Genomic DNA, 12,037 nt, shown 5'->3' with positions numbered 1-12,037 from the left:
ATTTGTTCTGTCTCAGCCAAGCCCTGTACAAATCGTCAGGGAGCAGTAAAGTCTCCAGCCTCTGGCTCAGAGAGAAAACGCTGCTGCAGGCTACTAGAGCTGCTAATTACTCATCAGAATTCCTCTCCTCCCAGAGATCCTGGCGCAGCGCCGGTGGAGAAGAAGAAGAAGGGAAAGAGGAGAAACCAGGAGCTGGCTGTCCAGGAGGGGGCGGAGAGTGACGACACTACCTCAATGTCAGCCCTCAACATGGGTGGAGAGGACAGCCAAGACCCCCTGGATAACGCGGTGAGTGACAGAAAGACTGGATACACTGGGCTGAGTGGAATGACTGGTGTAAATATACTTTATTACTTAGACATGTGTGGTGACTTTTTAACTTGTTAATAGACTTTAGTTTTTCATGTGATTGTTGTGAAGAAATTGGAGCATTGCAACAAGAATGAAATGTCGAGAGATCAATTCTGACATGTTGTGACAAGTAGAAACATCCTCTCTGCGACAGGAAGCAGATGGAGTTTTGGGAATTGCAGCCTTTAAAACTGGCAAGACATTCTTGCTGTGGTTTAGGAAGTGTTCAGATCCTTTAAATCACTAAAAGCACTATCAGTACTCTGTGTAAATACTCCACTACAAGTACAATTCTGTCATTCAAAACCTTACTGAAGTAAAAGTGTGTATTATCATCAGAATGCTCTTAATGTAGTTCAAGTAAAATTACTCATTAGGCCTGCCCCCGACTAAGAATATTCCTAGTCGACCAGTAGTCATCATTTAAGGCCATTACCCGACTAGTCACCTACATGTTTATGATATTAATGTAATGATTAAATGATATATTTTGGTGGTTTGAGTTGAAGGTGTGAGAAAGAATAGTATCAGTAACATTGTTAACACTGTGCTACATTACAGAGAAATACAAAACCGTACTAATGAACCTTCATTAATATAGGCCTATATTTTATCTACAAGTGCACGTCACACACTGAGCGAGCCGCCTGTTAATGACGCTGTGGGCTAATGGGCATGTAGCTACTTCCATGTTTCAGATGATACGTCATGTTTGTAGTCGACCAATGAAGATGAGTTTACATATCACCTTGGGTTCGTCCTTCACCTTCTCAAAATGATCCCACACTTTGGATTTCCTGCCCGACATGTCGTTAACTAGCCTGTGGAATAACCGCAGGTACCAGCCCTGGAAATTAACCTGATGTGAACACTTCCTGTGTCTGTCCTTTCAAATTAAATTCCCACATGGTCCAGTCATATGGGTTTGGATTTATTTTGACACCGCACAGCTCCTAATAGAGTGACCAATGAAATCTTGCCAACTAATGACCTTTCTGTTCAACTAATGTGTGGTCAACCATTTGGGGACAGCCCTAGTAATTATTACTTTTGCCAACCTCAAAGTAGAAATTATTTTATTCTGTTTTTTCTCAGCACTCTTTCCATGTGGCTGTGTTTCAGCTTTTACAGCTATCTCTCATGTTCTTCCGCATCCTGCAGCAGGAAGTCTCCTCTTTCCTCACAGTGGTGTCTTTGTCTTTCCCATGACTTAAGGCCATTTGATGTCTCTCTGGTCTCTCAAGGAAGTGTTGTTCTGAGAGATCATTACAGGTGTCTGTACAGGTGAACCTGTTCAGCCAGTCTTCACTCTAAGGTGCCCCTGTTAAACTGAAAAGCGCAGCACACAGTGGACACCTAGTTACAAAATTCAGAGGTGCATGACTAATCGCCATGTCAACTCTCGGTGCCTTCATGCTCAACACAAGAAGGGTGATGACTTTATTATTTGACGCACAGATTTCGTGCCAGGGACACTATGGCAAGCACTAACCTAGCCTAAAGCTGTCAGTTAAATGTTGTGGAGTACCAAGTACAGTATTTCCCACTGAGATGTCGTGGAATCAGAGGTATAAAGTCGCGTTAAGTAGAAATACTAAAGTACAAGTACTTCAAATTTGTCCTTAAATATCGTACTTCAGTAAATGTACTCAGTCACATTCCACCTGCAGTCTTGTCGGCATAAACCAGAGCAGAAGCCTTACAATATAATTAATTAATTTGACGACTAATTGACCTTTTGTTTATCTAACTACCTTACAACAGGATCCACAGTAGCTGGGAAACAAACAATACAGGATGACTGCGACACTATGACACCAAACACACATTTTTTCATCATATCTGTTGTGATAAACAGTGTCAGACATTTTGTTCCTGAACCTTTAATTACCTGGTGATACTGTGTAAAAGGGCTCAGCTGCATGTTCAGTTTACTCAATCGAATATTCATTTATTTACATTAAAAGCTAAGTAGCAGCAAATGGTTAGATTTCCCTTGGCATTTTTCTGGTTTCCTGCATATTTGCATTTATCGTTTTTCTTCTTTCTCTTTGTTTCCTGATCACATCCTCTGTCATTCGATCTCCTTCTTTCTTTTATTCTCTCCGCTGTCTACATGTCTTTATTTCCAACACTTTCTGCTCTTTCACTTTAATATACCTTCTTTTCCTCTCTACATCTCACCTGTCCTTCCCTCTCTCCTCCTCCCATTGTCCTCCCATTTTCCACTTCTGGATTGTCTTCCTAACTATCTTCTATCCCCTCTCCATCCTCGTTCTTCCTCTTTAGAAGCGGCGTTCGGGACGTCAAGTCAAGAGGAGGAAGTACAACGAGGATTTGGACTTCAAGGTGGTAGACGATGACGGAGAGACGATCGCAGTTCTTGGAGCTGGTCGCATCTCGGCGCTCAACGCCACTGCTCTGGCGTGGCAGGCTGAGGTAAGGAACAGTGTTGATACTGGCAGTCTAAATCTTTAGACCAGAATTCTTATTAGCTTTAGTCACGTTTCAGTTATTTTTATGCTTCATAGTTTGTCTAGTTTTAGTCGACAGCAACTCAGAACTTTTAGTTTAGTGTCAGTCAACAAAAAGTCATCACATTTTAGTAAATTCTTAATCAAAATGCTTTCTCTCTTTGAACTTACTGAATTAGGCTGACACAGATATTGAGAAGTAGAATCAAGGTGACAGTCGACTGCCCAGTAACATTGACTTAACATTGGCAAATTTATATGCTTAGGTAGGTAGGAAAGGCTCATCAATGTTAGTTAGCTAAACAGCAGGGTATTGTGCCTTCAGGTGTCTCTTCAGGTTGGATGCATTCTTCCCACCAAATGTGTTGCCAAAGGGCATTTCTCCATCTCCCCTTAAAGCAGTGCATTGTGTTTTACTTATTGCTGAATTATAAATAAAGTATGTTCATAGATCGATTCTTTTTTCCAACCGAAGCATCACACTGTTGTCATTAACTCACTGTCAGTTTGGAACATCATCTCCTATATGGCTGGGATTCTGGGAATCTGCACACGTCACTCAACCAGTCAACTAAAGACACTGCTTTTATTTTGACAGACAGACGAGACTCACAACTGGGCAGAATATGCATTTTGAATGTTGAACATAGCTTAACTTTCTTGTACATTTTGTCGTAATTTTTATTGTAATAAAAGATTATTTTTAGCTCGTCTACATCTCCTCTCGTGCCGGCCTTACATCAAACCACTTTTCAAATGATTTCACCGTCGCAGACAAATCTCCAATGTCAGAATTAGATTATGAGTGTTGAGATGGTCATAAAATTCTTTCCGAGCTGTCACAAGTCAGTCTTTTTCTTGTCTTGACGTTTAGACAAAATCAAACATGTTTAATATAATTTGAAGTTTTTATTCTTGGCTCATGCTGATAGTGAAAAATAGCTGCGCTCTCTCCAGAAAACAAGAAGCAGTCAACATGAAGGGGACTCGAGGGAAGTGCAGGAATATGAGCAAGACTGAATTATCTTGTGCTGTGGGAAAGGAGAAACTGGTGGAGTTGTGGAGTGAGCAAGTGTTAAATTTGGCGTGTTGAATCTCTCATTGCCACAGTCTCCTGACACTGAAGTATCACAGCTCACCAACAGAAACTGGAAGTTGAGGTGACAGAATCCAAAATGTGAAGTTTGTACACACGTACAGTTCATCTGTGTGGATTCTGTTGATGCCGAATTGACAAGAAAACTGTCGTCGTATGACGCCTTTTGTCATTTGTTTCTGAAGTTCTGTGTTTTTGCAGACATTGGTAATATGTCGTATTTTTAAAAGGGAGTTTGGTGTAACATTTTCCACTAGGTGCAGGATGGGAAATAATCTCATAAGGAATCTAGTTGTAGTCTTCCAAATAGTGACCCTACAAGATCCCTAGTCTTTGCTAAATCTAATAGTGTGGGACTAAAAACTCACATTAGATGTCAGAGTGTTTCAGACTTTGTCTTTTAAATGTATTTCCAAAGTCTTCCAGTGTAAGGTAGGCATTAGTCATAATAAAAAAGCATTTTTTGTCTTGGATTTTGTTAACAAAAGTAACACTGGTAAGGAAGGACAAGGACGACCTCTCTTTGTCGCTGTTTTGTATCTATTGTCTTTCTTTTGTCTCTTTATTTCAGTTTCTCTTATTGTCTTGTGTCACTTCATTTTAGTTTGAAATAATTAAATCATGTATAACAAAGTATAAAATGATCTGTTGCCCACCTTGGATTTGTTGGAGATGTGGATGTTTCTAATTAAATAGTTGGTTGTTATTGTGTGTCTATCACATCTCCACCAAAACTTGTGTTAGCATATCTGAAAAATACTGCCAGCCAAATTGTTGCTGTCACATAATCATTTCGGTCTTAGTGTTTGACAGAAGACAATCTCTTCTTTTTTTTATCTAAGTGGTGTCAGTACCTGAATTTCAGTAATTTAAATTGCTTGCAGTAACTTCATGAAGGTTATAATGCTCTCTTCTTGTTGAAACTGTGTTTGAGAGGTGATGATTCAGTTTAATGGTCTTTCTGGAGGCTGCAGTCAACGCTGCTGTTCGACTGTGTCGTATCATTGATATAAACATGGTTACCTTTTCTGTCCTATGTGAGGTGCTTGGTGAATGCTTTGCTTCAATTCAAGTCTTTATTACATCGCTGCCGTGTGATCACAGGCTCTGTGAACTGACCTTCATTCTTGCTGGCAACTAATCTTTCCTGTCTATCTCTCCCTCAGGAGCCACCTGAGGACGAGGCCAACATCATTGAGAAAATTCTGTCCGTCAAAACAGTGAAGAAAGAGGTGAGGACGACAGAGCGCACACACACCTACACACACACACGCATTATGTTTTATGTTGTTTTCCCCTGTCATTTAAAAATCAGTTCTGCTGCTCTTTATATATTTGTTTCTTCTTCGCTTAATCCCTCTCTAGACATCATCAGAGGACCAACCGGAGGAGACAGAGGAGTTTTATGTCAAGTACAGAAATTTGTGAGTCTCTCTTCATCATTGCTTATTCATACATTTAAATGTAATTTATATTTTGACATTTAAAGAACACCCTGAAGGCTCTAAATTCCTACAGATACATTGCGCCAAGCTTTGTGTTGGCAGAATGTGAACAGCGAGGACTTTTTCTTGTCGGTTTTGTGCTCAGTGTTGAAGAGGCACAGGTTGAGGGAGTGTCTGAACTGGTAGTGCCGCCCCAGCAACTCCAACTAGTGATACTGTGTCGCTCCTTTAGTGGATCGCATCTCATCAGGAGTTGCACTCTTCCAGTTAAACTTTTATTCATATCAGTCATTCAAGCTCCTCAACATTGTTTTGAATCAGGAACCTCAGCGTTTGGATCAAGTAGTGTGAAACAAAAGAAGGTGTGTCAAATTAAGTAGGATACAGCTGTTAATGAAATGTGTCAGATACATATTTAATCAACTTTTAGGTCAATATAAATATCAGATCTGACTCGGTATCTTCAGATACCTATTACAAAAGGACGCTCAGGACTGTTTTTGACCCCTTTAGGGTCGATGTCACAATGATGTCATCTTATTAGTCGGAGGCAAAACAGGTCTTGCCACCACAAGGCTGTAGGCTACATAGGAGTCTTAAAAAGTCATCATGTTGTGTTATTGGGAGCCAGAATAGAAGGAGTCATGACTCAATCTTAAATTTGATCACATAGCTGCCACTGCCCATCAACAAAAATTAAAACAGCTATGATTAAATGTTATAAGACGAAAGGACTGGACGGAGGCCATCATCAAAAATGCTCACATGTGCAGCGCGCACTTCATATCAGGTTAGGGAAAAAGTATTTCCTGTTGTTGGGATGAATAATGTTATGTGTATTAAGGGTTATCATGTCCACCTCATCAGAAACTGGGGAGGGATGAAGAGGAATATTGGATTTCTCTGGAACGCTAACTTTTTAGCACATTAGCTAACGTTAGCTTTGATAGCAAAACAAACTGGAGGAAAATGTTCAAGCGTCATTCTACTTTCTAAGACTGGCAAAGTAATCAACCACAAAGCTTCCTGTGACATCATCCATCCACTGAGTGAGAGCATACGGGTCTGGCCAACATGTAGGTCAGTGTTTACTTCATTCAGTTTCCTCCATTGTCTAAAACAAGCTAACAGAACTTGGTAGCTAGCACCAGCTAATGTCTTTGGAGAATAGAGTGTGCCAGTAAACCCGGAACTCCGTTAGCGCTTTTAGCACTTCCGGTTCTCTCGTCTAAAAGTCAATACGTTTTTTGAATGGGATTTTGGTAAAATGCCTCAAATAAGGTCTGTGGTTAACAAAAGCTTAAGCGAGTTTCAGGTTTTGTTCTACGACATAAAACACGTCAGTAAATACCCTACTTGTGAATTTTGAAGCTTTTACGTGTCGTAAAAAAGGCGGTTGCTAACAAGTTGCTCAATACGACTACAAACCCTGTCGGGGACATTAAACGTCATCACCCCCGAACAGGCGAGAGTGCTGGCAGTCCGCCATTACAGCTTCTTATTTAGCTTAAACAGTCCGATTTCCCCATTATACAATGTTTTTAAAATAAAGCGGCCGAAATCAGTTGAAAGCTTAGTGGCGGTGACGTCAAGAGTCATGCGACCGTGGAGTAGTCATGTAGTCCGTTAAAGCCTAACGTTAGCTTTTTACTTCTGGCGATCGCATTTAAGCTTCAAATGCGGTATGAAAGGTGTTCATATGTGAAGATTATCTCACTGAACAAAACAAACCTTGTGTTAGCCACAGAGCTTATTTTCTGATATAATCCAAAACGCAATGCAAAAATCACATTCACTTTCTCTTCCGGGAACCAGCGCAATGCTAAACTTCCGGGTTTTGACGTCAGCCCTGGCACACTCTATTGTTTTGCCTCCAGCTAAGCCCCGCCCACCATTGGCTCTTGTTGGCTTCACCTGATTCAGCATGTTCAATCGCCTTCAGAGTGTCAGTGAATAAAATCACTCTGATTAGCAGTTCAGCTCAGGGACAAGAAGTGAGGAAAGTAAACAAATATGTTACATAAGGTAAGATTATTTTTCTTTAGCCACTGAGCTCTTTAGCAGAAACATCTCATGTTGCTTTGTTAGTTGGTGTTGGTTGTGCTTTGTTCTTTCAACGTTGGATTGTGTTGTTAATGTGTGAACTGGCTAACTAGCAGTATTACGGTCTTCCGATTTCCTTTTTTGAATGATGATTACAGACAACTGCTGTCTGCTGGTGTGGAGGGTTATTACCTCTTACTGTAGTCTTTGCAGTGTGTTCATATTCACATGAAGCTATTTCTTTGAGGTCAGTTTGGTGTGTCTGGGCCTTATGGGGCCGTTGTAGCCTGAAGGTCAGAAGGTAACTTGTGATCAAAAGTCAACAGTTGGCAGGACAGTGAACAAGCAGCACTTCCTAATCCCCTCTCATAAGCACCGCTGAGGTTCCCTCAAGCAAGGCCCCTGCTACTCCAGTGGAGCTGCTCAGTGGCAAACAGAGCAGACTGTGGTTGTTCTGAGCAGCTTCCAGGTGTGAATGTGTGAACAGGGTGTGAACAACAAGGGCTTTAGTATTGGATTGTACTACACAGCGAAGGTGAACCTGATATACTGTTGAGTGAATTATATGCGTGTCATGTACCATATGATCATACTGTTTTGTTGTTGGTGTGACTCTAGGTGTGACAGTGTAAGTAGGTCCGCCTCCTTTGGCTCACTCTGAAATATCTTAACAACTGTTGGATGGATTACCGTGAAATTTTCCTCAGATGTTGATGTAACTCAGACGGGTAATCTCTACTGACTTTGCTGATGCCCAGACTTTACCTCTGGCGCGACCGGCAGGTTGCCATTTGTAGTTCACAGTGAATTGTCTTGATAGCTGTTGAATGGATTACTGTGCAGTTTAGTAACAGACCTGCCTGTACAAGTACAATTTTGCATCTCTATAGGATAAGAATCAGGTTTTTTTCTCTTGGATTCAGGAACCACAAGCTGTCTGAAATGATTTTATTACTCTATTGTTCACGAAGCTGTTGGTACTTGTGGCATTTGTTCTCACCAGTACTGTGTGCGTCAGTTGGAGTTTGGGAGACCATGTAAACTCCATCCAGAAAGAACAATGGCTGAGACCCAAAGAGCTGCCTCTTCAAGCTAATCACTGAACCACCTGATGACAGACACTTACATGATCAAAAAAAAATCATCCCTAATGAATCTACAACACGTCCTGGGTGCCACCGTGCACATGAGCAACCTCAGAGGTGTTGGATTCAGCCTCATGATTGATGAAAACATTTTAGGAGTGTCTTGACTTTGTTAGAGCTACTTAGTTAATAGTTTTTATGACATTGATTTCTCCCAGAGAAGTTGACTTAGCACACATGGGCTGTGTTTTCACAGCGGTTTATTCTCCAGAGTCAGTAAAGTGCTTCTCAGCAGTAGCTGTTGAGGGAGCGCAGACAGTTTTTCATCCTCTCACCAAGCTCCTCCAGCCAGCCTGAGGTTCTCTGGAGACGCTGCCGTTTGTTCCTGCACTTTGTATCTTTAAGAAAACTCCTACACACATATACCGTACCATCATTATTATGATTGTAATTTATTCTCGGGGGTGATGAATAAAACATGGCGAGCTGAATCAAACTGAATGGATGTGAACGCTTTACTGTTCCATGACTTTATTTAGAATAATGTATTCACAGATTATAAAGTTACAGAGAAAGTGCCCAAGTCTAATATTTGTAGTGCAAAAATCATCATTATACATAATACATTATCAAATGCATAAGCAGTTGCATTGGGAGTTGAGTAACTGCATGCTTCTGCACAGCAAACACTGCAGTGACATTTATATTTGTCCATTTATAGATTGTGGTTTATGGATTAAATCATGCATGTCAAACTGTAGCCATAGTAACAACATTTGTTCTGCTTTCTTTCCCATCGACTAATGATTAGGGAATTCTTTGTCAGTGCATCAGCGAGTGAGACATCCTCATTCTTCCCTGTTCTGTAAGATTCAGTGATGTGTGGTGCAGAAGGTCATTGCCTGAACAGTCGTAGGATACAGTGGAGGATGTGCATCATGACTGCTGCTTGTTTAAAAACATTTCTATCTGTTCGCTGACCCTAAGTCTCGTTTTGAATTCCGATCATTCCCTCTACCATCTTTAGGCTTAAAGAAGTATTTAACTGCTGGAAAGATGATCTTTTCCTATAATTGGGTTGTCTGTGCAGTAGAAAGATACAAATATACCTTCTTTCCACTGTCACTTTTGGCTGCACCAAATAAAGCTATGCTGCGGCAATTTGTGTTTCCATTGTCAGTTTAGACGCGCAGGCGTGGCATGGCGGTCCAAAAGCCGGGCCGCCCGCCCTCAAGCTGGTAGCTGGGACGTCTCGCCACCCGCACCCAACCCCCGATGACCCCTGTCCTCCCCTCAAACAAACCGTGTGTGTTGTGAGACTCTCCTCATCTCTGTCTCCAGGAGACCAGAGAGAAAGGCGTTTTTAAAAGTCTCTGTGTTCAGCTCTCAGTACGTCTGTAGCTTCTAACTGAATCTCTGTGGTTTGGAGTTTAGTTTCTCTCCTGCGTCCTGTTTTTACTTTAGATATCTGCTTTATTTTATTGTTTCATGTTTGCTATCCGCTGTATTAGAAGTTGTGTGAAGTTGCAACTCAAAAACTCAACATTTCCTTATTTTGCTGCTTCACAATAAAAGTTTTCACATAACAAAATAACAAGGGACTTTTATTTTTAAGACCTTATAGGAATTAAAATGTGTTTATTACAGAATTAGTGAAACTTTATTAGCAGCTTTTCTTCAGTTGAGGCAAGTGTAATACAGCAGGGAGGAAAGTAAAAGCAGAAACAGCCACAGTGAGATGTTGATGAAGAGCTGAAGACAACAGGCTCTTACTGCACCTCTGCAAACAGCTCACCTCCAACAGATAAACTTATTTTACCTGCCCTGCTTTGTGATGGAAAAACACATGCAGCAAAAATAACGGGGGACTTTAGCCATAGATTGGCACTTTTAATTGTCATCATTCAAGAAAAGCCGTCATCAGTTAAAGACACAGCTTCAAGCAGGTAGCCCTGTTGTAATGGAAATTCAAATCAATGCTGTGCTGGGCTGACGGGCCAAGCCAAGCCAAGCCAAGCCAAGCCAAGCCAGCCCATGACTGTGGAAAAGGGGTTATACTCTTGAAATCTGTGCTATATGTCCAGAGAAAACAGAGAAAAAGGACTGGAAACTATCAGAATGCACTGCACTACAAGGGACCAATAAAGGGTCCCACTGGTGGGTGAAGTAATGTGAGCTTTCCACAGGAAACAATATGGCAACCAGCAGGTAACAAATAATCTCAAATTACAGTTAAACGATAAGTTAAAATAGTTTCTGAAAACATTTGAGGCGAGATATAGGCAACACAGTAACAGAATCTTGGCACATATTTGATCAGCGCTGCTTAAGTTTACAGTTTGATCTAATTTCTTTCAGCCTCTGTTTTCACAATACCGCAAACAGTATAACACCCACATCCTGTTCACAAATACTCATACTACAGCTAAACAGGGCACTAAAATATGCTTCTGAAAACATTATAGGCAAGAAATAGGCATTATAGTAATACAGGCGAGTCTCTCTTGCTCTTGATCCACCTCTATACTCTTTGTGTCTGTGGTGGCAGGCGATATGAAAGTGCGGAAGTACAATCTGCAGTTTGAGCAACAACCCAAGAGCAGTCAGTTTTGAGCTTGGAGATATGGGCGCTGGTAGGATGGAGGGAAGTTTACCACAGTCCATTTACACATACTGCCCACGTTGTTATGATACAGAGCTGGTTGAAATTCACCGAAGTATCCTGACAATGAGCTGACTTTTCTCTGGGATTTGTTTTCCTCTCTCTGGCATTGCTCCACCAAAAATGGAAACTTAAATTCCAGCCGGCATTGTTTCCTCATGATTCCTTCAGGTGTTCTGTTTTAAAGATGATTTTAGCTGTCTTCATATTAGGTAACGAGTTTACAATGCTGTCTGATATCAGGCCACTCATCACAGGGACTGGAACTTTTCGACGTGTGGGAAAGTGTGTGTTTCAGTTGTGTCGGTACTGTAGCTCTCATGATATTTACATGTTTTGTTGAGGATTTTAAAACTGTTATGCCAAAAAGGGGCGTAAAACAATTATTTGCTTCGAGTGAAGTCTTTGAAATTGAAAAAATAGTGCTTGAAAGTCCTTAAATTTTAGTCTGTAATTTGTTATGGACCCTGGACTATCCTGTTTCTATGGTTTCTCTCCCTACGTGCACAGGGCTTTATATTGATTTGATTGTGGAGAGAAGTCATAGTGTGATTGGTATTGAGTTTTTGGATGGGTATTTATTCCTGGGCTGAATGTTTTTTTTTCATGATTTTTGTAATGTACAAACGTGCAAACAAAATACATGTGCTTCGTGAAATGAAATCCCTGTCGTTCCTTTTGTTGTGTGTTACTGTAGTTCCTACCTACACTGCAAGTGGGCCACTCTCGAAGAGCTGGAGAAAGATCCCAGAATCCACCAGAAGATTAAACGCTTCAGGACCAAACAGGCGCAGATGAAACACCTGTTCACTGAGGTAACAGTTAACATCATCTTCTTTTTATTGTCCTTATCGACTGCTCATGTCTGGATGGAAGGCTTA

At 41.0% G+C, this 12,037-nt stretch overlaps 1 protein-coding gene across 4 annotated transcripts in view; it reads left to right on the top strand.

The window, feature by feature from the left end:
• chd6 (chromodomain helicase DNA binding protein 6) overlaps positions 1 to 12,037 on the top strand; it is a 168,303-nt gene that overhangs the window by 91,708 nt on the left and 64,558 nt on the right. For all 4 annotated transcript variants that reach the window (XM_050037647.1, XM_050037645.1, XM_050037646.1 and 1 more), the window contains exons 5-9: positions 135 to 288; positions 2,641 to 2,790; positions 5,088 to 5,153; positions 5,287 to 5,345; positions 11,854 to 11,971. In XM_050037647.1, the coding sequence (XP_049893604.1) occupies positions 135 to 288; positions 2,641 to 2,790; positions 5,088 to 5,153; positions 5,287 to 5,345; positions 11,854 to 11,971 (547 nt within the window). The remainder of the gene's footprint in view (positions 1 to 134; positions 289 to 2,640; positions 2,791 to 5,087; positions 5,154 to 5,286; positions 5,346 to 11,853; positions 11,972 to 12,037) is intronic.

The sequence above is a fragment of the Epinephelus moara genome, chromosome 24 (assembly GCF_006386435.1).
Source record: "Epinephelus moara isolate mb chromosome 24, YSFRI_EMoa_1.0, whole genome shotgun sequence".
NCBI classification, from domain to species: domain Eukaryota; kingdom Metazoa; phylum Chordata; class Actinopteri; order Perciformes; family Serranidae; genus Epinephelus; species Epinephelus moara.
Note: the sequence above shows the minus strand (reverse complement) of the source record. Positions and strands in the feature narration are given on the sequence as shown.